General features: G+C 51.9%; 5 protein-coding genes across 5 annotated transcripts; 3 read left to right on the forward strand and 2 right to left on the reverse strand.

Moving 5' to 3' along the window:
- The first annotated feature begins 83 nt into the window (after positions 1 to 83).
- Positions 84 to 2068, forward strand: BJX68DRAFT_228452 (S-adenosylmethionine synthetase). Its single transcript, XM_071038864.1, has 4 exons — positions 84 to 392; positions 449 to 478; positions 563 to 590; positions 645 to 2068. The coding sequence occupies exons 1-4, from the start codon at positions 285 to 287 to the stop codon at positions 1643 to 1645; spliced, it is 1167 nt and encodes a 388-aa protein (XP_070903520.1). The 5' UTR covers positions 84 to 284; the 3' UTR covers positions 1646 to 2068.
- A 260-nt stretch (positions 2069 to 2328) lies between these two features.
- Positions 2329 to 5643, forward strand: BJX68DRAFT_228453 (uncharacterized protein). Its single transcript, XM_071038865.1, has 3 exons — positions 2329 to 2603; positions 2658 to 3374; positions 3425 to 5643. The coding sequence occupies exons 1-3, from the start codon at positions 2469 to 2471 to the stop codon at positions 5411 to 5413; spliced, it is 2841 nt and encodes a 946-aa protein (XP_070903521.1). The 5' UTR covers positions 2329 to 2468; the 3' UTR covers positions 5414 to 5643.
- A 6668-nt stretch (positions 5644 to 12311) lies between these two features.
- BJX68DRAFT_262880 (uncharacterized protein) lies at positions 12312 to 12905 on the reverse strand (the record flags this gene model as incomplete). Its single annotated transcript, XM_071044552.1, has 1 exon — positions 12312 to 12905. The coding sequence occupies one exon, from the start codon at positions 12903 to 12905 to the stop codon at positions 12312 to 12314; it is 594 nt and encodes a 197-aa protein (XP_070903522.1).
- A 4844-nt stretch (positions 12906 to 17749) lies between these two features.
- BJX68DRAFT_262881 (putative nuclear localization protein) lies at positions 17750 to 20167 on the forward strand (the record flags this gene model as incomplete). Its single annotated transcript, XM_071044553.1, has 3 exons — positions 17750 to 17852; positions 18010 to 18132; positions 18294 to 20167. 3 exons carry the CDS (start codon positions 17750 to 17752, stop codon positions 20165 to 20167), a joined length of 2100 nt encoding a protein of 699 aa, XP_070903523.1.
- Positions 20168 to 21282: 1115 nt separating this feature from the next.
- On the reverse strand, positions 21283 to 23005 carry BJX68DRAFT_165049 (phosphoglycerate mutase family protein). The gene is made up of 3 exons (XM_071036936.1): positions 22689 to 23005; positions 22306 to 22518; positions 21283 to 22205 (listed from the first exon to the last, which is right to left on the reverse strand). Exons 1-3 carry the CDS (start codon positions 22824 to 22826, stop codon positions 21417 to 21419), a joined length of 1140 nt encoding a protein of 379 aa, XP_070903524.1. The 5' UTR covers positions 22827 to 23005; the 3' UTR covers positions 21283 to 21416.
- Positions 23006 to 23331: the final 326 nt, after the last annotated feature.

A 23331-nucleotide genomic window follows, 5' to 3' on the forward strand; every position in this document is an offset into this window, starting at 1 on the left:
CTTGTTCCCTGCCGCTAATCCCCTTTGAAATTGCCAATTTCCTCCACCGTACACCGCCTAAGCGCAGAGATTGCGATTGCGACATATTATTCGAGCCAGCGGGCCAACCCACCTTGCAGTTTAAATCCCCTCCTTCCTCCTTCCGACCCCCCCGCTCCTTTTTTTCTTCTCTCCTCCCATTCCGCTCATAAATACAATTCATTGTCCTCTCCTCAGCCTCTTTTCCTTCCCATCCCGCCCACCTTCTCTTCCTAATATCCTCGGAACCCCAGAATCACACAATCATGGGCTCAATCGCTCCCAAGACTGGTACATTCCTTTTTACCTCCGAGTCGGTCGGAGAGGGCCACCCGGACAAGATTGCTGACCAAGTTTCCGACGCCATCCTCGATGTGAGTTTTCATACTTGAAATAACTCCAAAAGGACAACCAATACTAATCTTCATAGGCCTGCCTTGCTGAGGACCCATTGTCAAAGGTATGATTTCTGGCGGTTCCGCGTTCTTCTCCTTTCGGGCGCGCTTGGGACGAATCTGAAACCGGCGTCTAACCCTCCGAATAGGTTGCTTGTGAGACTGCTACCAAGACTGGTAGGTTCCCGAGCCTCGCTCTACACCAAGATGTCCACCGCTAACCTGCCGCAGGTATGATCATGGTCTTTGGTGAGATTACCACCAAGGCTAGACTTGACTACCAGGCCATCATCCGTGGCGCCATCAAGGACATCGGCTACGATGACTCCGAGAAGGGCTTCGACTACAAGACCTGCAACGTCCTTGTTGCCATCGAGCAACAGTCCCCCGATATTGCTCAGGGTCTCCACTACGAGGAGGCTCTGGAGAAGCTCGGTGCTGGTGACCAGGGTATCATGTTCGGCTATGCCACCGACGAGACCCCTGAACTCCTCCCCCTTACCATCCTCCTTTCCCACAAGCTCAACGCCGCCATGAAGGCTGCCCGTAACGACGGCTCCATCCCTTGGCTCCGTCCCGACACCAAGACCCAGGTTACTATCGAGTACGCCCACGACAACGGTGCTGTTAAGCCCCAGCGTGTGGACACTGTCGTCGTCTCCGCCCAGCACAGCGACGATGTGAGCACTGAGGAGCTCCGCGCTGTCATCAAGGAGAAGATCATCAAGAAGGTCATCCCCGCTGAGCTTCTCGACGACCGCACCGTCTACCACATCCAGCCCTCTGGCCGCTTCGTCATCGGTGGTCCTCAGGGTGACGCTGGTCTGACTGGCCGTAAGATCATCGTCGACACCTACGGTGGCTGGGGTGCTCACGGTGGTGGTGCTTTCTCCGGAAAGGACTACTCCAAGGTCGACCGTTCCGCTGCCTACGTTGGTCGCTGGATCGCCAAGTCTCTTGTCGCCGCCGGCCTCGCCCGCCGTGCCCTTGTCCAGCTTTCCTACGCCATCGGTGTCGCTGAGCCCCTTTCTCTCTACGTTGACACCTACGGTACCTCCGAGAAGACCTCCGAGGAGCTCGTCCAGATCATCCGCAACAACTTCGACCTCCGTCCCGGTGTCATCGTCCGCGAGCTCGACCTGGCCAAGCCCATTTACTTCCAGACCGCCAAGAACGGTCACTTCACCAACCAGGAGTTCTCCTGGGAGAAGCCCAAGTCCCTCAAGTTCTAAGCGCAGCAGCTTGAGAGTTAATTCTCCTTTGACATATCTTCCTTATCTCCTTTCACGACTGTAATGATTCCTTGCTTTGTTTCAACAACTCAAAGCACAAGCATAGACATGTCAAAACAAAAAGCACCTTTTGTTCCCTTTTTTCTTATGTCTGACTATTTCTTTGCATGGTCGCTGAGGAGACCAGGGTTTGCGCGGATAAATTCAACATGATACCACTTTTGGCTGGGAGGGATGTATACGGCGTTTGTTGGTGTGAACATTTCAACACATGAGCCTCGAGGTTCAGCATCTCGACTTGATGTCAGAGTTGCTGTGAACGGCCTACAGTTGGTCAGCTCGAACAAGTTCGAGTCTGCACCACATTGCATGCTAATCTAAACATTAGCAATATAGATTAATGAACAGACATTGCATCTGCAACCCTGAAATTTCCACTTCTGTAAACCACGCAAAATTGGGCTGTGCTCTCTTCGCCTGGGGGGATTTCCGAAGGAGCCCCATCACATCGGTCCCATCTCGTTCTCCAGCTGGCCCACGTGGGACCGAGACCTGATTTCAGGCAGTCAGGCAGTCAGGCAGCAAGGTACAAACACTCCACCTCCGAGTCCCCACAGACGCGTGACGCCAAGTCTTCATTCAAGTCGCGTCTCAATAATTCAAGACAAGCGTCGGATTCTTCTGGGAAAGATTGTACCACCCATTGCTCTTGATTTCCACATTGAAACCTCCTCCACTTTTGGACGTCATCTTTCACACGCCAATCCCTCCCCTCAACTCCTTCCACCTACAGTGCAATGTACGAGTAGCTGCCGACGCGTTCATGGCCTCGCGTGAATGTCTCAGCGTCCTTGAACCCATCCCACTCAACCAGCTCCACGATGCCCATCTCCCGCCGAAAAAGCGTAAACTAAGTTCCGCCTCCCACGGCTGGGCGGCCGAGAATATTATTATCCGAGTGCGTTAGTAGAACCCAGCAGAAAACCTCTAGACACTAACATCCCTTCTCAAGGCCCATGCCGCGTCCCTGTCCGACGACCCGTACGTCCTTGAACCGATCGCCGTGATACCACGCCTCCAGCTACCCTTTGCCTGGCTCGATGCCCCTTCGGCACTATCACAGATCCAATCGGGGAGTCTCTTCGTGGCGAATATTCCTGCCCTCGAGGCAGACCCGCAAGCCGAACCGGTTGTCCTCGTTGTGCGTTTGACATCGGACGCCGGGTTGTATGTGATTGAGAGGGTCAAGCGGGGTATATACGCACTGACGAAACTGGTCCGGGGCGTTGAGGAAGGAGATATCCGGGTTGTCGTCAAGGCGTCGAGTCACCGAGTCAGCTCGGGGTTAGCGCAATGCACGCCCCGGAAATTCGTTGACAATGCCCCTGCGGGTGAGTGGTGGCGACTGGCGCAGGTTGAGGATCCAGCTCCCGATATGAGTATCGGTATACCGCCGAAGCGCGCCAAGGTTGATTTCGTCTTCGGTGTCCCGGGTGCTGCTGATCAAGGTGATGAGCCTGTGAAGGGTGTGTGGCCGGTTGATCCGATGGATCGAAGTTCCAGCTGCGACCTCCGTATGCTCTCTGTACCTCCGGAGATCCAGGATCACCTCGAGCCCGTGGTGTCTAATGAAGTCGGTGAGGGGCAAGCTCAAGAAATTGGGCAATCTCCAGCGGAGCTTCTGGATGGGCTTAGAGAGCAGTACTTGCAGGCTCTCTACATTACTAAGGTAGGAAACCTGCTCTTACGAGTCCACACGATTATACTGACATGATGTAGGCTTCCGTTGCATACTTTGCGAAAGGGCCTCTGCCACGCTGTCGCGCTGCGTTCCAGTCTCTAGATTCTGAAACAGGCACGATCTCCGATCTTACTGCATTCTATCGAGAAGCCATCTTGACAGCAAAGAAAATGGACTTGAAATTCCGTGAAACCTTGCCGGCCAGTCTCCACGACATCATGCTCACCATGTCAGATGACGAGGGGCCGAAGAAGCGCAAGAGCAAGAAGAAGACGCTAGGAAGAAATGGTCTCTACGCGGGGGAACAGGACTTTATCCGGCGAGGGTGGAAGAACCGCTCACTCGCAGAGACCGGTACTTTGGCGGAAACATCGCGAGAAGCGGAAATCAAGAAATATGTGTCTGATTTGCGGCTGCGGGAAACGCAGCTTCAGATTTTGCTTATCCTAGAGACGATGGCACTCGAGGCCGCTGCCGCTGAGGAAGTGAAGAAGGCCGGCCATGAGGATGGCTTCAATGATGCAACTTCACAAAAGCCCAAGTCGAAAGCGAGGAAGCCGCAAGATCTGAACACAATGCTCGAACTCCACCTCGATCGACTCTGTATCTGGCATACAGTTAGCTTTGACGATGCCCCCGCAGATGCTCAGGCTTCAGGAAGTGCTCAACAGTCCGGCAAGGCGAGTGGGAGCGATGCAATGCGTGACTTTTGCACGGAAGTTATTATTCCATTCTATGCTTCGCGTTTACCAGACCGGTGCAAGATGATCACACGAAAACTAGGTGTTTCCGTCAGCGCCATATCATCGTTCCCGAAGTCAGCAAAGAAACCTTCTCGTAAAGAGTTGGGAGCTGCTGAACGCAATCCATCGCAGAGGCAGTCTCGCCGTGCATTGCACCGCGTGCTGACTGACGAGCAGACGACCTCCCAAGCAAAATCACAGCCGTCGTTGAACCGTTCCATCACTGCTCCGTCGCAGATAGAGAGCAAACGAGAAACCACCCCTCTGCTCCCGTCGCTCAGTGCCAGCGTGCGTGGAGGCATCCAGAAAGCCAAGCGAGCAGTCGAGAACCGAGAAGTCGACCTGATTGCTGTCGCACGACAACACGAGACAAAGCTCAAGCGCGTGCAAATGTTGGCTGATCAGAAGAAAGAGCTCGACGCTGCCATTCTAACCCTCAGAAAGCCGAACCGCGAACTCGTGGCCAAGGATATCGCCCAGGACGTAGAGAAGCGACTCACGAGCTCCAGCTCAAGGAAACCAAAGAACCCCGTCCGAAACCCTCTCGGACAAGGCGTCCAGGTCATGGCCACACCCAGCAAGACCCGGAAGAGAGACGCTGGCATCGGCCTTCCTCTGCAGAAGAATGTCGTCAGGTCCAAGCCCAAGACAACCTCCGCCTCGCTCTCATCCCCCTTCAACGCCGAGCCACAGGTTATACCGGCCTCCATAATCCGACCTACATCCTTCACAGGCGGAACGTTCACCGCCGATGTCGCAGTCCAAGAGACACCTTCGCGGCGCCCAGCGCAACCGCTCCCATCGTTCAACGACTCCGTAGAGCGCAACGCCACGGTCGCGGAATCCCCCATCCCAGGAACAGGAAACCTCTTCCGCGTGCCTCGCCGACCAGCGCCTCGACCCACGGAAACAGACCCCTTAACTCCAGTCCGCTCGCAGCACGTTGCTTTCGCAGACACAAACATGGACATGGATGTAGACATCAACTCTCCTCAAGCACGCCTCCCACCTCCCCCTCCACCCCTCTTCGCTCTCCCCAGCAAACCCACCCCGTCAGCGCCATCGTCCATGGTTTTCGAGACACCGCCGAAACCAAGGTCTGCTCCGGATCCTGCATTACTGTCCGTCTCTCGTCGATTTAGTACCTCCGGGGCCGCACCTGGACCTGGAGCTAGTAAGGCTAGTATTACTGTGCCGGCTGCGCCAGTCATACCAGTCACCCCCGAGAAATCAATCTACGCGGCGCTGGGCTGGGATGATGATGATGATGACCTTCCAATGTGATTTTATTCGTATGGAATTGTTAGCATATATGTACGCATGGTACATGGCGGGCGTTCTCGTTCTCTATTTGGTTTTCGTATTGCCCGGATGATTATTACATCGGGTACGGTGTTTGGGGTGTCTGTTGCGACGGATTGGTATACACTTTGGAAAGTGTCAACGATTGCATTATGCTACGGTACCTTTTATTTATCTTTAGGCGCAAATCCTAAAATAAGGTTATAAGATAGCATGGTTTCTTGCCGTGGTACCTACCTGTCTGCCCTCTGAACGAATCCATCCTAGGCCACTACAAATAGTCCCTTGTCCGACGTTCTGATTGGCTCGTGTATAGCCCTGATTGTGCCTCAAGGTGACTCGGAGCCTCTCCCTTCACCCACGCTAGTAACACGCTAGTAACTAAACAGCTGGTCCTGGAGTTAGGGCTTGGCGTAGAGGCATCTAGATCTTCCTCAGGTTCCGAAAACTCCTTCTATAGCTTAGCAGAGATAGGGGTCTTGGCTTTGCCCATATGGGCAAAGCCAAGACTACACAAGACACAAGAACAGATGGGTAGTTGAGACCAAACCCTAGCGTAAACCCTGCCCGCCCGCACCCCGCAGTGTCGCCGCTGGGTTGTATGTATGTACATACCTGAAAGATTGACTACTTTGCATCCAGCTCCTTCCTTCTCGCTCTTACTCTTCAGGCTTATTTTGCCCTTGCGCACTAGTTACTCAGGGTAGTAAAATATGTTTCAGAATACGAATTACCTCTATAATTCACGAAATGCTCGCATATTATGTTCTTTTTTACCAGACATTGCGGAAGGACATGGAGATAGGGTATACTGGTACATGACATTGGCCTAATAAATCCGAGATCTAAAGACATATAACTTTTATAGAGTGGCTGTTTGGGGAAACACAAAACAAACTTGATGTCGTGAATAGCACAGAAGAGAAGCCCGAAATTTTGTCATTACTCATACATAGTAGCGCTCAGCATGAAGGTATAAAGTAGGCTGTAAAGAAGAGACGACCAGTAAGGAAATTTCGACACATACATATATCGACTAGAGGGCAAGGAGCCGGATTGTAGTGCAAGCTAAAAGCGTGGGCCTGGAACAGGAGGTTGAATTCGAGGCCGATGGGTTCGTTCATGATGCCTTAGACGTTCGGCCCGGTTGAAGGTCTTGCCACACCCATCAACGGGACAGGGATACGCGTCGGGGGCAAGATGAATCTCCTTGATATGGCGAAGAATGTCAGGCAGCCGTTTGAAGCCGGCGAGGTTTTGGCAGCGCTCCCATCTGCAGTAATAACGAACGGTAGGGGCGAGTGTACTATATAGGAATCAAACCTGGTCAGACAATGTGGAACTTGTAGATGGAGGAAAGCAGCAGAGTCAATTGATGATGGTGATACGTACTCGAGTAAGTGATTCGGGGTCAAGCCCTGCTGGGATGACTGATGCGTTGCAACGTTCTCGAACGGGTCCATCAAGAGGGCCTGAGGCTGCAGCGAGGGCTGGGCCGAGGGAACGGAAAGATCGAGGTATTGTGTTGGCAATCCAATAGGGATCGCGTTAGGCTGATGGACATGAGGCTGAGGAGGCCCTTGAAAACTCCAGTTCATCGCAGGATCCAGCCTGGGATCCGTGGTAGGAGGGCCTGATATTGTACCTCCCCAGACAGGTACAGCTCTAGGGACAGATTGAATGGTAGATTGCAAGCCCATTGAGGCAGCTTCCGGTAGAGGCATAGAGTCTGGCCTCGCAGTCGCCCAAGATGAAATCCCTTGGACGTGGCTCGCTAAGTTATACAGAAGCATCTCCTCCTGGTTTTGGGCGATGGGTACGGGCTCCATGACAGGAAATTATAGCTCAGAGCACTGTTGGAGAGGCGGAAGAAAAGACTGAATATGTAAGAATGGGTATGTGTTGAGTTTCAATAAGATTCCAAGCAGAAGTGCGAATCTCGCCCCTTAAATATATCAGCATCACATACGGTGTACTTGGGCATTCGTGAAATGATAGACATAGTTAAAAGAAGGCATAGCTTCCAGCCTGCATATAAAACGACCCACTACAATTTCCCGTATGAGCCCTGTTTTTATACCATACAAAACAGAAGCTAATTGAAACATTAGCACAGCAAGACTGAATAGCTTCAACTAATCCTAAAAGGGGTTAGCGGTAAATGCCATACAAAGCGCTAAAGCTGAAATTGCAGTGAGTCGTCTTATATGCAGGCCAGAGGCGGCATCGTCCACCACACCCCAGTCTGTTTCGACTGTCAACACGCGCTAATGATTCCCCTACCTACGCCAGCTAACGTAGTTTTAGCGTGGGTGAACTGAGGAACTCGAGGAGATGTCCCAAAAGATCGACGCAAATGGCCTAGTTAGAACTTTATCTGCGCAGCGGCTTTACCGACTTCGGTTAGCGCAGATCCTCAAGCATCCACCGCCGTCCAGAAAGCCCAAAATAGCATAGGTCAAAACCCTACAGCAATGAATCGGCAACAAGCCAAGGACTTTCAATATCAAGCTGTGCTAAGGTTCCCACAAATTGATTCAATTCAGAGAGGCTGGATTAGGAGCTTACCACACTTCTCATCCGCCGGTTACGAGAAGAGGGGGATGATTCCACCTGAAGCCTTAGTACAAGGATGTATTGATGTTAGTAATAACCGCATCAAGGCCAGGTACGGACAAGATAGTACAATGGAAAAGCGACGGATTCACCCTCGAAACATAGCTATGGCGATCTAGCATGTGTCGAATGCCTGGTCAAGGTCCATTAAGCAGCATTGTCCAATGTATCTAGATCTGGGATTAGGAGTGTCAATCGCAACCCCATACTCTTCAATGGATGAAATGTATGATACACTCTCAGAGTCACCAATTGCGCGCATCTTATCGGTGGCGACCAGGACCGCGCTGTGCTGGACATCAACGTGACAATGTGGCTGCTGACGTAGCAGTAAGCGGGCGCCACCATACTGCGCCCGGGAGAGCCTTGTTTGCTGCAAGATCCCCTCCCCTCACTTGGCATCAAAGCGGCATCCCTTTTTAGAAGGACCTTTCGCATCATTTGCCTAGAACTACACCAGAGCGTACCTTGATACCTGAGGAGGCCGCAGTTCTTAACCCTAAGCGCACGAATATACCTCCCAGTTGGATGCCCCCAATGTCTCTAATGTCACTGACGCTGCTGATATCCGCATGCTCTTGATAGAGGGTACTTGAGGCTGACGGTCATGTCGAGAATACTGAGAAATTTGAAGGCATCTGAATATTTGAAAAAAAAGCATCGCAAGTACACTCATCGAGTATATTCAGCACGACATCTATTGTTATGATATGTTACTAGCATATTTTGTTCAACCAGGCTTCTGGTCTGCTACCAACTATCCAGGGCATCCCCTGTTCAATTGCACACAAGCAAACGCCTAAATGTATAACCTTGCAGTTTAGTTAACGAGTTTAGCCAGGCAAAACGCTGCTAGCAATTCATATGATCAAGCTTGCTCGGAAAGATAATGCCCTTTCACTTGGTAGTTGGTTTAACGTCCTTCTGGAGACAGTGAAAATGAGGTTCCGTTTTAGGGCCATTGGCGAAACTGCCCAGTTCGGTTTTTGGCAAAGCTTCCGATGAGCCGAGCTCATGGTCTGGCACAGTGCCGGCTTGAGTGTGTGGGATTAGAGATAGAGATACTGTGGCAGACGCAACGAAGTAAGTTTTAGGTTATCACCTACACGAGGAGTCTCGAATAAGCTAACGTACTCTTCAGGAAATGGCGCCCGAAGCCGCCGGTAATAGCGCTCCACGAGATAGGGAGCGAAATATGAGGTTGCCATCGTTTCAGGCCTTTGTGCTAGGCTCTATCAATGCAGACACAACCGCATCTAGATATGCTATGTTGACAACAACCAGAATCCGGCACCATGGTGGTAATGCAGTCTGCGAGCTTGGAGAGTGGTAGGACCTTGCTTTTATTTATGTTTATGGTGATGATTATCTACCACTAAGAGACACCTTGCACCAGAGTGCCTTCTAGTGCTGGTTCACGGCAACCTAACCTTTCAAGATTGTCAAAATGCGGACTATAAATGGCACCAGCGATGTGCCCTTCACGTCCCACCAAGTCCCAGCCGGGGACAACCCTAATTGCTCTTCTTGAGACGAAGGGGGATATGGAATAAGCAACTTCAGCTTCCCAAACCCTTGCATACTTTCAAACCAAAGAAGGCCATTGAATATCGACGAGTTCAGCGCTGCTCGCTGCTACTGAACGCTGAGGCCGAAGCTGTGAAAGCCAGAGATGATGTTATGGACAGCGACGGAATGCCACTCTTGATACATGGAGACGATGTGCCGTCGAAGAACTCCAAGTCCAGTGCAAAAAGCGAACGTGATGTGGCAATGACAAAGTGCAGATATTATCTTATCTGAACATGGCATGTTGGTCAGGAACAAGGTGCCACTTCGTAAAGACCCTGAGAAAGCTGTTCAGCATGCTCAGTCCTCGTCGAGGTAACTATCGCTATATGGGCTACCACTGACACACTACTTTCGAGGTATGGTATAGTACCTGGAGATTCACCATATAGAAGATATTGTGGATCTTGCTGGATCATATATACTACTTACATGCCATCTGCTTATGTTCTTCTTGTTATTCTTTCCCTCCTAAGACACCTAACGCTAAGATTGCCTCTTTCCATACTGTGTCTGTCTCTCTCTAACTAGTACCCCAGGTGAGGTACTGCCTGCCCTCTCACACTCTTGAGTAGTCCTGGATAATTACGTCCAAGAAATTTGCAGCAGTCTGACACTTATACTTAGTTCCAATCCGGCCCCTCAATCACTCTATATTCTATCGAGTTAGTCTGTGAATTTGGATTATTCTATCTTTCAACATTGTGAATACGAACGTCGTGAGCTAGGTAGTGGACTATACTCCTATTCCACTAGACAGCATGCTACAGCGCTCCATCTATATAAAATAAATATGTATGGGACTGGAACAAGGAAAGAAGTTCGTTCCGTCCCCTGACATTCAGCTGACCATCCAAGGAAGGCGCGATCAAGTGCGCCAGATTGTGAGGTGCTATTGCCAAATTCGAAATCAGAAGGAACGTTCCACGACCCGGGGGGCCCAGGGAACGGGTCGTTCCTTCCTCTTCTATCAAGCGCAGTCAGTCTGTTTAACAAGGAAGGAGCAAGGGACTAAACGCTCTTTCCTTATAATACAGTATGAGGTGCTCAGCCAACGAAGGCGCAGCCAAGGGCCGCCGGGTACCTTCCTGAAGCAGAACAGGAAGGAGCAAGTAGTACCCACGGCTTGACCTCCTGGTTGTTCCTTCCTTATATCCTCGGTTGGTCAAGTAAGGAAGGCGCGACCAGATCACCATCCACGAGCTGGGGGCAGGAGACTTTCTGCCTATAGAGGTTGCGCGGAGAGATATACTAAAACTACTAGTAACTAGTAAGAAACATTAATGCTTTGCCTTTTGTTTCTTCGCGAGTAGACTGCAAGTGAGAAGATAGAGCAGGATTAAGACGAAGTATCAAGTCACGTACATACTTAGTTTATAGGTGGAGCGCTGCATCAAACTGTCTAGTAGGATAGGAGTATAGTCCACTACCTAGCTCACAACAGCCACCATGTTTATATTCACATTATTACAAAGATAGAATAATCCATCACTATGTTTAAGTTTGATCCTTAATAGCTAGGTAGCCTTGAAATAACCTTTTTGTTTCCAGACTCAATTCAGTTCATGGACACTTTGCCCAAACTAAACGCACACCTTTCTGTCTTGGGAACGCTCGAGTGAGACTGGAGACTTGCTCTGAGGTAGCCAATCCCTCCAAATATCAAAGGGTCAATTGGTGAATCCCAAACACTGAGGACAAAACTCGACTGTTTGAGTGACTGTATGTATTTAGATACGTACTCTCTGTAGATAGCCCTCGGAATAACTTACTACAGTATGGGAGGAGGTCGCATAACAAGAATGGATGCCGAGAACCCCTCCAGAACCAGTTTTCGCCCCCAGATTGCATCCAGATTCCATGGTAACCAACGGATGAGTAAGTCGGCTAAATCATCTCAGCCCAGATATCCGGGGATTTTTCCGGGAACATGGAGAAGTTCGGGCGTCGGATAAAGACTTGTGGGACGGACTTTGTGCCGAGATGCTAATAACCGAATAAGCATGATTCAGTGACAGTGACGGAGAGATGGAGGTTGAAACTTGGGAGGTTCAAGGGATTCAGGAGTTCAACTTTCAAGTGAATGAATAGATGTTGATAATTCGAGATGAATGCGGCCGTTAGATTGAGTCTTGAGAAAAGTGCCCATGCATTCAAGGACAGATATCTAGTCTCGTGACGAAGAAAAAAAGAGGGCGACTAATGATTCTATGTTCCATTATCCAAGGTGGTAGTAATACTAGATACATGAATGCTAAAGCCAACGCTGCGATATGGCCTTAAAAGAAACTTTCCACGCCAATGCCAAACCAAGTTGCACCAAACGAAACCAAGCCAGACCAACTCCAAGCATGTTCAGTAAAATCGACTCCAATCGTCGAATCCCCCAGAATTATGACTGCTCTGCTCAGTCCGTATATGCATGCCAGAGAGATGAACAGGAAGTATGCGGTTGAGAAAGATAGGTAGAAGAGAAGAAAAGGTAAAAACAGAATTCATAAGTCGTGAGGTCGTCACACGGGACTCATTAGGGTGATTAGGTGGTCCGTGGCGTGGGTGAAAGATGAGGGTGGGTACTTTTGGTACTTTTTGGAGTCGTGAGAGGTGTTGTGGGTAGAGTGAGATGTGGTGAGGTGAGAATGGTCGTAGGGGTTGAGGAGCGGCGAGATGTGGGTAATTAGGCTAGTCGAAGCGACTAGCCAGCGATGCGAACAGGCATGCACTGCCCAGGCGACGGCCAGAAGCCGTTTTGTGCCTTTTCGATACACCGACGGCCCTTGTCGACGATGCCAGCATCCTCCTTCTTTTCGTCGGACATCGGGGCGACGACCTCAAAGTGTACGAGGATAGTCTGATCCTCCTTGGAGGGGATTGTTGTGGTTGAGGAAACTTCTTCGGCTTGTTGAGCCTGTACGGCCTCTGGCTCGGGCGGCGTCACGGTGATGGTAACAGGAGACGAAGCCTCCTCGCGCTCTTGTTGTTCCTCCTTGGCCTCCTCGTCCTCAGACTCGTCATCCTCGAATTCAAACGAGGTGATCTTCGTAGCGGCCTCCTGCTGCGCCCATTCGATGGATCGGCAGTGAAGACGGAAGTGGACGAGGCAGCGACGGATGTCTGGGTCCGGGGCCGTGGCCTCGCGGGCGAGTTTTTGCTTCGACAGGTTGGTGAGCTTGTAGGTGAGGGAGGATCTATCGGCTAGAGGAGGCAGGCGCTTGTTTGTAGAGGGGGCGGTTGAGGATAGGCCTCGGGCCAGGGGGGTGGTGGCTTGGGGGAGAACGTTGACGGCCATGGGCGGTTATGGTTTGTGATTAGGGTTGGGAAAGCCAATTGCGGGTTATTAAGGCTCCTGTGGGTTGGAAGGAGGCGAATTGGGTTTGTGTTTGTAGGTCAGGATAGCATTTATGGTTGTTGGGGTGGGTGGTTGGAAGGTTGAGGATGGAAAATGGGCAAGGGAAAGGAAGAGAAGGGGAGAGGAAAAGGGCAGAGGGGGGTGGTTCTTATTGAGAGAGATCGTGAGGACACAGGGACGAGGGGATCGTCCGAGTCGCCTTGGGCATTTCTGGCCAGAAGGCCCCGGAAACCAGGCGGGAATCCGGCTGATCGAGCAGAGTTTGCAAACTCTGGGGGTCTAGACGCCCAGCGACCCGCGAACCGGTTTCCACCATGTGCGCTCGTGGCATGCAAAATCATACGAGGGGTGGCCTTACTCTTCTTTCGCTTGATGATGACTTGATTGTTATCGGATGCTTCTACAACAATTATTTTTGTTTCGCAGGCGACGGTGGTTTCTCATGCTGATGGAGAAGATGGTGATGGAGATGTAAAAATCAAGCCGGCCACCTGACCCTTACCATTCATGAGTGGGGCCAATAATGATCCATCGAACATTCGATTTCTTCGCAGATCAAGTTGTCTGACTCCAACGACTACGCGTCTGCTCTCACCACCAGCAGTGCCGTGATTTCTCCAGGATCACTGAGCGCAGAATCACTGTTCAACTATCCCTCTGCTCCTCGCCTCCAAACTGGCAAGCCACCGAGTCCCGCTGATATCCTCTTGTTTCCTTGACCAATCTCATGCTGTGGTGGCGCTAGTCACTGTCACGAGGCGCACGGCTGCATAAGCTCCGTCTCATTGGCAGATTTTTGCGGGGTTATCTATCCCCAGTGAAGTTTAGCTTTGAAGGGAGGCCATACCCATCTGAGTTGGCCGTTGCTTGGCTTTCGCTTTGAAAGAACGCGAAATCTGAGTGGCGGCTTTCCATCTGGTTATGTCATCCTTAAATCATGACCTCCCCTCCAGCACCCTCGCATCAGCCTTCTGGATACTCCTCCACTCTGGCGATTTTCTGGTTCCGAAGCCAATGTGAGTTTATCCTGAGTTTATGCATGCTGATTTGCGGACCCTGTGCCGTCTGGCCAATGCTCTCGTGCAAGAAGCGCGAAAATGAAGTATAAATGACGGTGTAATAGTTGAAGGAATGGTTGAAGTGCGGATGAAGGACCCGGAAGTACCTTGACTTTTCCTTAGGTTTTGGAGACTGGGGTAAAGAAAGTACGAACTGGGGAAGATCATTAATCGGTGGTTGAACCTGAAGCTCATTCAACCCGATCTATCATGACCTCATAACCGTTGTCTTCGAATGTGGTTGATGCAGGCAGCTACATTCGATTGGTACATGGCCGATGCTGTCGTACGCAAGTACTGGATTGCATCGCGATAGGCAGCGCTCCTTGGAATTCGAACAAAGAAAGTCCATCAACGCGCTTGGCTTCTTGAGTCAATCACTGTCACTGCCCCATCTCGGACAATTTAGTCTGGGCCGTGGCTTGCCTTGTGGTGGCTATCGTTACCTCTTGTAGGATATCAATGGCTGGGGATCGAGGTATATTCCGAAGTACCATTGCATTTCTCCGATCGCCTTGGCCTTCGTCTGGTACTCCTTTCGCCGGCCGCTTGTGCCTGTGTAACGGAAAGGGCCGTTGTCGATGTATCAGTAACGCGCCAGTGATTTGGCACGAGGTAGCAAAAAGACCACCGTTTTTTGGTATTGTTCCAGTTAGCATGGATCGCGTACTGCAGGCTGCGCCTATTCTATATCCCGCATCCCATACCCATGGTTGCTGCGCCTCGTTGCTTGTCCATTCCAACCAAAGTGATAATTGGTAGAAGTACTTGGGTGTACTGTCTAGGTGTGCATATCAAATCATATCGCGACTGTCTCGGGTAGTTGCATAAAAGAAGAGACTCATCAGTGATGTTCCCCCAAGCGCTTGATTCGTAGCTGCTATCAAGTAGGTACGCTGTCGCCAGAGGTCACCAGACAGTGTACGTCCTTGCCTATGCGGGACGATATCTCCTTTTCCTTGAAAGCGCTGTCTGATGCAGGGTCGTGCAGGAGCGCGGGGTGTAGTACGTAAGTGTATTTCCCTCTGACTGTCTAAACTTCCCGGATTGCTTGATCGTCATCCGGATGAATCCGGTCAACCACTGTTGACTGCAGTATATGCGCCGATATACCCGAGTTGAGCTTTGAGTATCAAATGTCAGGCAAGCGACAAAGTGCAACGGCTTTTCGCCACCAGATAGATGAGCAGCAGGTCGGATACCCTAGTAGACTACTTTGTAGAAGAGTAGACTAACACGACTAGGTCGCATTGTGGGGTTCCGATTCAGAATGTAGACAGGCCAAGGGCCACCCCCTATTGGCCCCGAGTCCGATATACTCAGCTCACGTCGGACAAAGAATGCAGCACAGCCTGACCTTGCCTTCGATCGCCGTGACCCAGACTCGTCCAGTCGCGTCCATCCTAGAAGCAGCGCAGGAAAGACAGAGTACTAGCGTAGTGCAGTGCAGCGCAGCCAAGCAGCAGACTCGATTGGACTGTTGGTTTGTGTCGCCATCAACTCTTCTGATAGAACCGGGAGCGATATTTCACTTGGCTCGCTGGGCGCTTCTAGACACACCCACGCTGGATCTTGCATTTGGCAGTCGAGCCAACCGGATGCGCAGGTTGGAACGCACGGTCCTGCCATGGTGATCGACCCGGATTGCCGCTGGAACCTTGTGACCGGAGTGGTCATCTGCCTGATTCCTTAGCTCTGGGGGTTTCGAGATGGGATTCTTCAATCAGGGTTGCGGCGTAGCTCTAATCAGATCCGTCTGCCTGATCCTTTGATAAACTCGTGATCGGGATTCACAAGTTCGGCGAACATGTTGCGATTCAGCGGACTATCCGGGTTGAAGCGAAGCGATGTCTTGAATAACGTCGACAAGGATCTGGCTGTCCTTGCCGAATTAGGATAAAGCAGACATAAAAAACAGCTGCTAGTCTGATAGTAGCTGAACCGCTGCCACAGCTAGATTGGACAGACAATGGTCGCTTGTAAAGTGTAAACGCTGTAGAATCGATCAAGAAGCTTTTATCACGTCGCACAGACTAAACATCGATCACCGCTGCCGTTCCAGAATGCTATCAAATCACCGAGTTCTGGTCCAGGATAGCCTCAGCGGACCATGCCGTGGAAGCGCCTTAATATACAACCTTGAGGCTAGCAGATGCCTATCAGGTCTTGCCGCTAGATCCTTGCATCTGTCTTGCATTAGGGAGATAGGTTGCCATGGACTTGAGCCATTCAGCTGTCTCGACTGCCCACAAGAAGTGACAATAGAATTCAGCAAATATAGCGACGATTTGGAATCGAGCGTTGTCAGTCGTCAGAACGTGAGATCCAGGTCCTCTGCGAAAATCACTGCCCATTCCAAGCATGTCGTCTTACCTCGGAAAAGTATGCATCGACGTTAAATCACCGTCTCGCCATCATGGCGCTTATGCTGTTCCGACCTTGAGTCCCTCGTGTTGGCCGCTTCTTCCGAGATCCTTCCGAGCGCAAGTGCATTAGTTATTGAACATTCTCGTCAGCCAACGCGGCTCTCCATTCTTCGAATCTGCCTAGCGCGCTTTTGCTGAATCGTGGATGAGTGCAATGCCTGGTTGAGCAGCGAGCACAGCCTGCGACTGCTCGCACATGCAGGGTTTGCAGCAGAGAGGATTATCTCAGAACCTACTCGTCCCTGTGCGTCGTCCGCGCTACCCGACACCTAACCTGAGTCGCGTAGATATACAGCAGCAGCGAGTGCAGGCTTACAAATGAATGCATCATCGCAGCGAATCAGGACTCACGTGGCGCACGGTCGGCCCTGTTTGGAGTCAAATAATCAGTCTTCTGGAGCGATCGTCTTGTGTTCCCTGAGCGCTATCATCCTTCCACCAGACGAATCCTTCCTCTTTCACTTTTTTGCAGTCCTTTGTCTGGCGCATCATCTTTCTCTAACCTTCGTCCCCACTCCTCCTCAGTCCCTCCAGACTTCTGGCCTCTGCAGTGCGCTCGCCCAATAACCTCGTCTGCGGCCTTGCAGACACGCCCATCCCCCCGATCAAAACTACACACAGACACTGTTGGTCATACCCACCCCCGTCGTACCCACATCGGTTCCATCAGCGGCAAGCTGTGAATCATTTTTTATCGCTGCCCTCTGTCCCCCGGGCGCGCGCTGGGTGGCTCTGCTTTTCTGCAGACCAGCGAACCTTGGAATTTCCCCCTGGTTCCCGACTTGCCGAGTCGCCTTGGTTCACAACTGAGAGTTCTGCGTCAGCCTCATGTGGCGGTGCCTCTGTTGCCCGCGGCGCCCGCCTGCCACCAGCCACACCAGCTGCTTCTGCCTTGATTAGTCACCGTCTAACGTGATCTTCCCCTCTCCAGCCAGAAGTTAATCCAGCATTCCGTGATCCCGTCCACCACAAGAAGCGTCGCCAGTCCCCTTCTCCAATCTCTTAAGGTATCCCCGCGACCTGGAGCCTTTGACACTGATTTGCTCCAAATTTTCCCCGGCTGATCCGCCCGACTGCCACCCTTCCCAGTCTTACCACCCAACTGCATACGAAACCCGCGACGACACGTCGACTCTGAGTTGTCCGAGGGCCACCTGCATCGTCGCCGTTTCTTCTTTTTCGCCTCTTTGCAGTAGCCCATCACCCTCTCTCGGCGTTCTGAGTTCTCGCGCGTCTCTCTGACCCGCCCGCGGCTTCGCGACCGCTCTTTCACCCTCCTCCCGTCCCTCCTTGGCCCGCCATGTATGGCTCCCATTCCGTCTCCGCTCCGATGAATGGGCTCGGAGGGGATTTGGTTGATGGCTCGGGCACCATCAATCCTGCTGCTCTAAATAACGCAAATGGTATGTCGCCTTCTTTTCTTTTCACTCTTTCGTGTTTTTCTTTTTGTGTTTATTATCATCCTGTCGCGACTATCGCGTCGCTCGTCATGGAGGTTTACAGTTTCTTATTTCCTACTGTCAGTCCATCGCGACGACCTCCAAACTGACCCCCCTCTAGTATCTGTTGTTTTACCAACACCGTCGTATGGAGCAGTAGATCCGAGTACGATCCCTCGTGGTATCAAGCGCGGTCGCACGCCGGAACAGCGCGGACCTTCTCGCGATGGAGAGCACGACGATGGTATGTGCGCCGGGTACTCTGCGCTCGGAGGCAATCGAGCCGACAGAGTTACCTCGAGCCGCTCGTCTCATAGTGTTACTTGTTTATCATTGTTGTTGTTTTGTTGCGCGTGCAGTCTACATTCTGTGGCAGGGAGCGCTGATCGAGCTAACGCGTTGTAGTAGTCGCAGATGACCAAAGTCGTCGGAAAAGAGGACGACCGCCAAAGACGCCACGGCCACCTACTGCCGGTGATCAAGCCACCGTAAACCCGCAACTGCAGACTCCCCGAATGCAGACCCAGCAATTGCAGCAATCTCCCGCAAACGCGTCACCACCGCTTGCCTCGCCTCCGGAGAAGACAACTCCGACCAAAGCTCCGTTGGTCAAGGCGCTTCCGACTGTGAGGGATCATACCACCGATCAACTGAACGAGGCGCGCGATGAATACATTCCCAAAGAGTTCGACGAAGCGGGCGAGAAGAAGGTTGATGCCGATGGCTATCTACAGGGCGAGCGCGAGTACAGGTGTCGGACGTTCACCGTTCCAAACCGCGGGAAGAAACTGTTTATGCTGGCAACGGAATGCGCTCGGGTTCTTTCGTACAGAGACTCGTACCTCTTATTCAACAAGAACCGGTCGTTGCACAAGATCATCGCCAATCAGGTCGAGAAAGACGATCTGATTCAGCAGGACATTCTTCCTTACTCCTATCGCTCCCGCCAAATCGCCATTGTTTCAGCTCGATCGATGTTTCGTCAGTTCGGTAGTCGGGTCATCGTAAATGGACGACGGGTGCGCGACGACTATTGGGAAAGCAAGGCCCGGAAGCAGGGTTTCACCGAGGACGATTTGGCAGGTGAAAAACGCCCAGGCGGCGCCAAGGCCCGAGAGGCTGCGGCGGAAGCTGCAAACGCGGCCAACCTCCTGCCAACGTTGACTCACGGCGATGTTATTTACAGCAACGCGCTCGAGACCGTTCCCACTAATTTGTCTGCCTCTCTATCACAAACACTTCCGATGATCCACATGGCGACCACGACCGACGACCCGCGCCTTCGGGAATACAACAGCATGGCTCGACCGCGACAGGAATTGACCGGCCAGCCTTTCCAAGACCGAACGCAGCCCAGCAGCGCCGCTGAAATCCTGAACCAGGCGAACCACACGGCAGAATTCAATAAAATCCTGACGTCGCAGCGCAACTTCCGTCAGAAGGGCCTGGAAGAGTTCTACTCCAAGCAACGGGAAGTCCCGGTGACAGCGGCGCAGACACAGCCGGGCCAGATCGAGCCAACCACGTCTGTGGCTCAGCCCATGCAGTCCCCCCGGTTGTCAACAGCGGGTGTGCTGAACTCGACGCCCGCACAGCCGTCTATGATGCCGCAGGCGCCAATGATGTCTAGCCAAGCCGGTTTTCAGCCACCAACAATGCACCAACAGGCCACTGTGGCGCAGTCGCCCATTCGAGCCATGCCTCCAGTTCGTCCCGACCTCATGCATCAGCGGTCCAACCCGGCTTTGACGCCACAGGCAGCCGTGCCTTACGGCTATCCCTCGCAGCAGCAGCAACAACAGATGTGGGGTCAACCGCCTCCCCATCCTCAGCCTTCTCCTTTATCCTCCAACCCTCAAGGAATCCCTCAGTACCCGTCTCAGCTACAGCAACAGAGCTCGCAACCGCAACAACCTCAACAGCAACCCTCTCCGTCTCCTCTCGCCCACAACGTGCCGCAGCAGCATCCGTCGCAGTCTCCCCGTAACCAAATTCGGCCGTCGGTGCCCCAGATGCCGCAGTCATTTGCGATGCACCACCCGCAAACGCCACAGCAACAGTCCATGGCGTCGATGGGTTTCCCCGGTGGCAACCCGCAGTACCCCATGGCTGCGCGCGGCATGTATCCATCTCAACACGGCCCAGCTGGTCAGCAGCAATTCATGGCTGGGACTCCTCAACAGCCGGGAATGAACATGGGGATGAACCCAGCCATACCTGGCTGGCCTAATCAGCCCATGCAACCCGGCCACCCCCAGCCAGGGTGGTCAAACTACTGAACGAATTCTCACTCTTGTTTTCTAGGCGTCCAGGAGTAGTGTGAATTCGGGCTCAACAACCTGTTTATCATTCTTTGAGATCAACGCCACTTCTTTTTTTTTTCGCGGCAATACATTCTTGAGGATCAGTTATACACTTTGTGTGATTGTTTCGACATGGGGGCCATATTTTCCTCTAATTTCCCTGTTTCATTCAATACCCCATGCTATACCCGATTATGCTCTGTTTATTTGGTTTCGGGAGCTAGGAAGTCTTGTGAATTCATGATGTTGTGCATTGTCTATGACATAGAGGGGATTCGGATACCTAGTTTGGATAGTTGTCTGTATTTTGTATTCTGGGAGGAAGGCGTCTTGTCCTCGCTTCAATCTTCGTGGCATCTCTTCTCTCTTCAGGCCTGTGTTGCATTTGCCCTACTGACTATTCTGTTCAGCACTACCGTACTAGTACCCCAGCTGCTTACATTAGTTCTATACTTCGGCACTTTTGTTGTTACGATTTTATGCTTATATGTACTTGATGCTCAAAGCTTCAGATTGATTTTTTTATTCAGCTCCACCGCTACTATCACTTGTCTTGTGTCCGTAGACCATGCATAGAATCACTTTCCGCCAACTCTCAATATCATATTAACCCCTCCGCTATCACTCTACGATAATCTGACCTGATTTCGAAATCCCCACCACACGTCCCTCTCTACCTCTAATGGCACATACGGAAAACCAAGTTAAATTGCCCGACCAGTGATCCAAGCAATCAACCAAATGCTGAGAGCAACAATGACTGATACCATGAGGGAGGGCAGTTATGGTTACTCAACAGTCGCATCTTCCTCGTTCTCCCGTCACCTGTCACCTGCAACTCATCGTGCCTTCCTAATAGGATTCACTGCACTGCGTGCAGGTGCGACCTACCGCTCACCACAGTCGCTCCTGCCTCTCCTGGGTACGGTGACCAGGGCAACACTCGCGCCTTCCTGGAATAGCGATACAGCCTCAGGAACTAGGTGAGATGCACTGGGCACTCGCCGTAAGTCCCTCTCATTTAGAGGCTTCAAAATCAAACAGGAAAGGTAGGTCATACGCAAGTTTCTCCCGCTTCTCTAGTCAATTTTGTGACGCTCAACCTGAAGTCGAGTGTGAAACAGACAAGCTATGTATGAAGCATTACAGTTAAACCTATGTACACAAAACATACACAACCATCTCTACACAATTCTCACCTCTCGCACCACACATCACTCAGCAATTAGAACGGAGTCGGAGTCGCAACCGACGTCCCACCAACTGGGTATCCAGAGGTAATGGGCGTCGCGGACCCGGCACACACGCAGCCGGAGGCCGTGGACGTCGCCGGCGGCGCAGCACAGTACGCAGACTGAGTCCAGGTAATCGTAGTAGTGGGTTCCTCCTCCTCAATCTCCTCGGCGCGGATCAACACGGGGATAACAGCACCCGTGCTCAACCGGAACGGCTGGTGCCCGATGACGCGGAGGAGGGAGGTGATCTCGCCAGAGTGCGCGGTGATGGAGACAACGAGGTTCTCCTTCTTATGGCCCTTGGGAACACAGACACCGTCGGGTTTCTTGCCCTTGGTGAAGATATCATCGAGGGCCTCGCGGCTGCGCTCGTCCTGTGCCTCGGAGGGCTCGCCCGTAACACCCGTCCACAACTCATCTTCGTCCGTGAATCCCTTCTCGAATGTCCAGCCCGGGAACAGATCCTCGATGTAGCTCTTGGACCGCCGCGCGTTGCACGTGTGCATGCTCATCCCCTCGCGGAAGCCCTCCTTGACTTCTGGGAGGAAGTCTGCGGCGCCTGCGGCGGCGAGTGGGAGCGTGCTGAAGGTGATGTTTGCGGTCTTGAGCGCGCGTGTCATCGGCGAGCTGTAGTATGCGTCTGGGAAGTGGATGTGCTGCGTCTTGTACTGCGAGAGCCAGTACTGGTGCGCGATTGTGGCTTGGTTGATGCCCTCGCTGGTAAGGTCTGCGTCGAACCAGGTATGAGTGCCGTTGCCTGTTAGGAGGGCGTAGTAGCACTGTTCAGTATATCAATTAGTCCTCGATCCGTCTAGTAATCACCCGCCCAGCAAAAGCTAAGGAAATCCGTTCGGGGAACAGTTCGGGAGGGAAACATACATTCCAAGCAGGCGTTCCAAAGTAACTCTCCGCAGCATTATGGTACCCCTCTCCATGGCGGCCCATGAAAAACAGCTTGTAGCTGACATGCTTGGGCGAGTTGTCGTTCAAGGCCTGCAGCTCGGCGTGGAAGCGTTCCCACTGCGTGAGGTTCTTGGAGCCCGGCTTGTCGGAGTCGTAGCTGCGGTCGATTAGGCCGAAGTTGTGGGAGGTCTGGTTGCTTTGTTAGCTTGAACTCTCAATTGACTTGGATTGAAGTTTGTTTGAAACTGAAAGGGAAATGGGGCTTGGGGTACGGGTGTTGGTGGTGCGGGATGCATACCAGCATCCTGATTCACCAGTCAAAGTATCAAAGTAAAAGAGAAAGGAGAGGAGAATCCCACATAATCATAAGTGCTAGGATCAGTTGTCTCGATATCCTGCTCAAAGTACCCCTTGACGGTCGTATAGTTGATATACTTGTTACCTGCGGCAGCCGCAAGGGGAGCAGCGGCGGAGAGAGCAAAGACTGAGAGCTTCATTGTTTCGATTCTGTTGCTCTATCTTTTTTTCCGGTTGAAAGTAATCTTTGATGGTTCAAAGAACTCAAGTAACCAGGTCTGATCGGCATTCTTATAGCTGTCGGACGCAGTAAGATTGTGAATCAAGTCAAAATGCACCACTGTTCGGTAATTTTAACTTACCCACCTCCAACTTGCATGATCAACCATAGTCCCGCCGATCCAAGGGCCTAGCACCGTTCCGATGAAACTGACCACCAGTATATATGACATGTAGCCCCCGCGCTGTCGCAGGGGCACCACATCTGAGATGATAACTTCCACTATCATGCCGATACCTCCGCTGCCCATTCCCTGAACGGCCCTCCCTGCAATCAACATGGTCCCATTGTTAGCCCCGCCGCAGATACCACTACCTAGAGTGAAGAGCGAAACTATAATGATAGTAATCCATCGGCGGCGAAGCGCATGTAGACATCAAACCAAGACCATACAAATGGACGGATGTTGCCCACGTGCGTTTGTC

The sequence above is a fragment of the Aspergillus pseudodeflectus genome (genome assembly GCF_044049435.1).
Source record: "Aspergillus pseudodeflectus strain CBS 756.74 chromosome Unknown BJX68scaffold_5, whole genome shotgun sequence".
Lineage (NCBI taxonomy): Eukaryota > Fungi > Ascomycota > Eurotiomycetes > Eurotiales > Aspergillaceae > Aspergillus > Aspergillus pseudodeflectus.

Bases quoted from the DNA above. Each gene is read 5' to 3' on its own strand.
- BJX68DRAFT_228452 (XM_071038864.1), top strand. From the start codon at position 285: ATGGGCTCAATCGCTCCCAAGACTGGTACATTCCTTTTTACCTCCGAG. The intron at 479-562 runs GTATGATTTCTG...CCCTCCGAATAG, and splicing joins CTGAGGACCCATTGTCAAAG to GTTGCTTGTGAGACTGCTAC. The intron at 591-644 runs GTAGGTTCCCGA...AACCTGCCGCAG, and splicing joins TGAGACTGCTACCAAGACTG to GTATGATCATGGTCTTTGGT.
- BJX68DRAFT_228453 (XM_071038865.1), top strand. From the start codon at position 2,469: ATGGCCTCGCGTGAATGTCTCAGCGTCCTTGAACCCATCCCACTCAAC. The intron at 2,604-2,657 runs GTGCGTTAGTAG...TCCCTTCTCAAG, and splicing joins CCGAGAATATTATTATCCGA to GCCCATGCCGCGTCCCTGTC. The intron at 3,375-3,424 runs GTAGGAAACCTG...GACATGATGTAG, and splicing joins AGGCTCTCTACATTACTAAG to GCTTCCGTTGCATACTTTGC.
- BJX68DRAFT_165049 (XM_071036936.1), bottom strand. From the start codon at position 22,826: ATGAAGCTCTCAGTCTTTGCTCTCTCCGCCGCTGCTCCCCTTGCGGCT. The intron at 22,519-22,688 runs GTGGGATTCTCC...CAAAGCAACCAG, and splicing joins ATCCTAGCACTTATGATTAT to ACCTCCCACAACTTCGGCCT. The intron at 22,206-22,305 runs GTATGTTTCCCT...TATACTGAACAG, and splicing joins TTGGAACGCCTGCTTGGAAT to TGCTACTACGCCCTCCTAAC.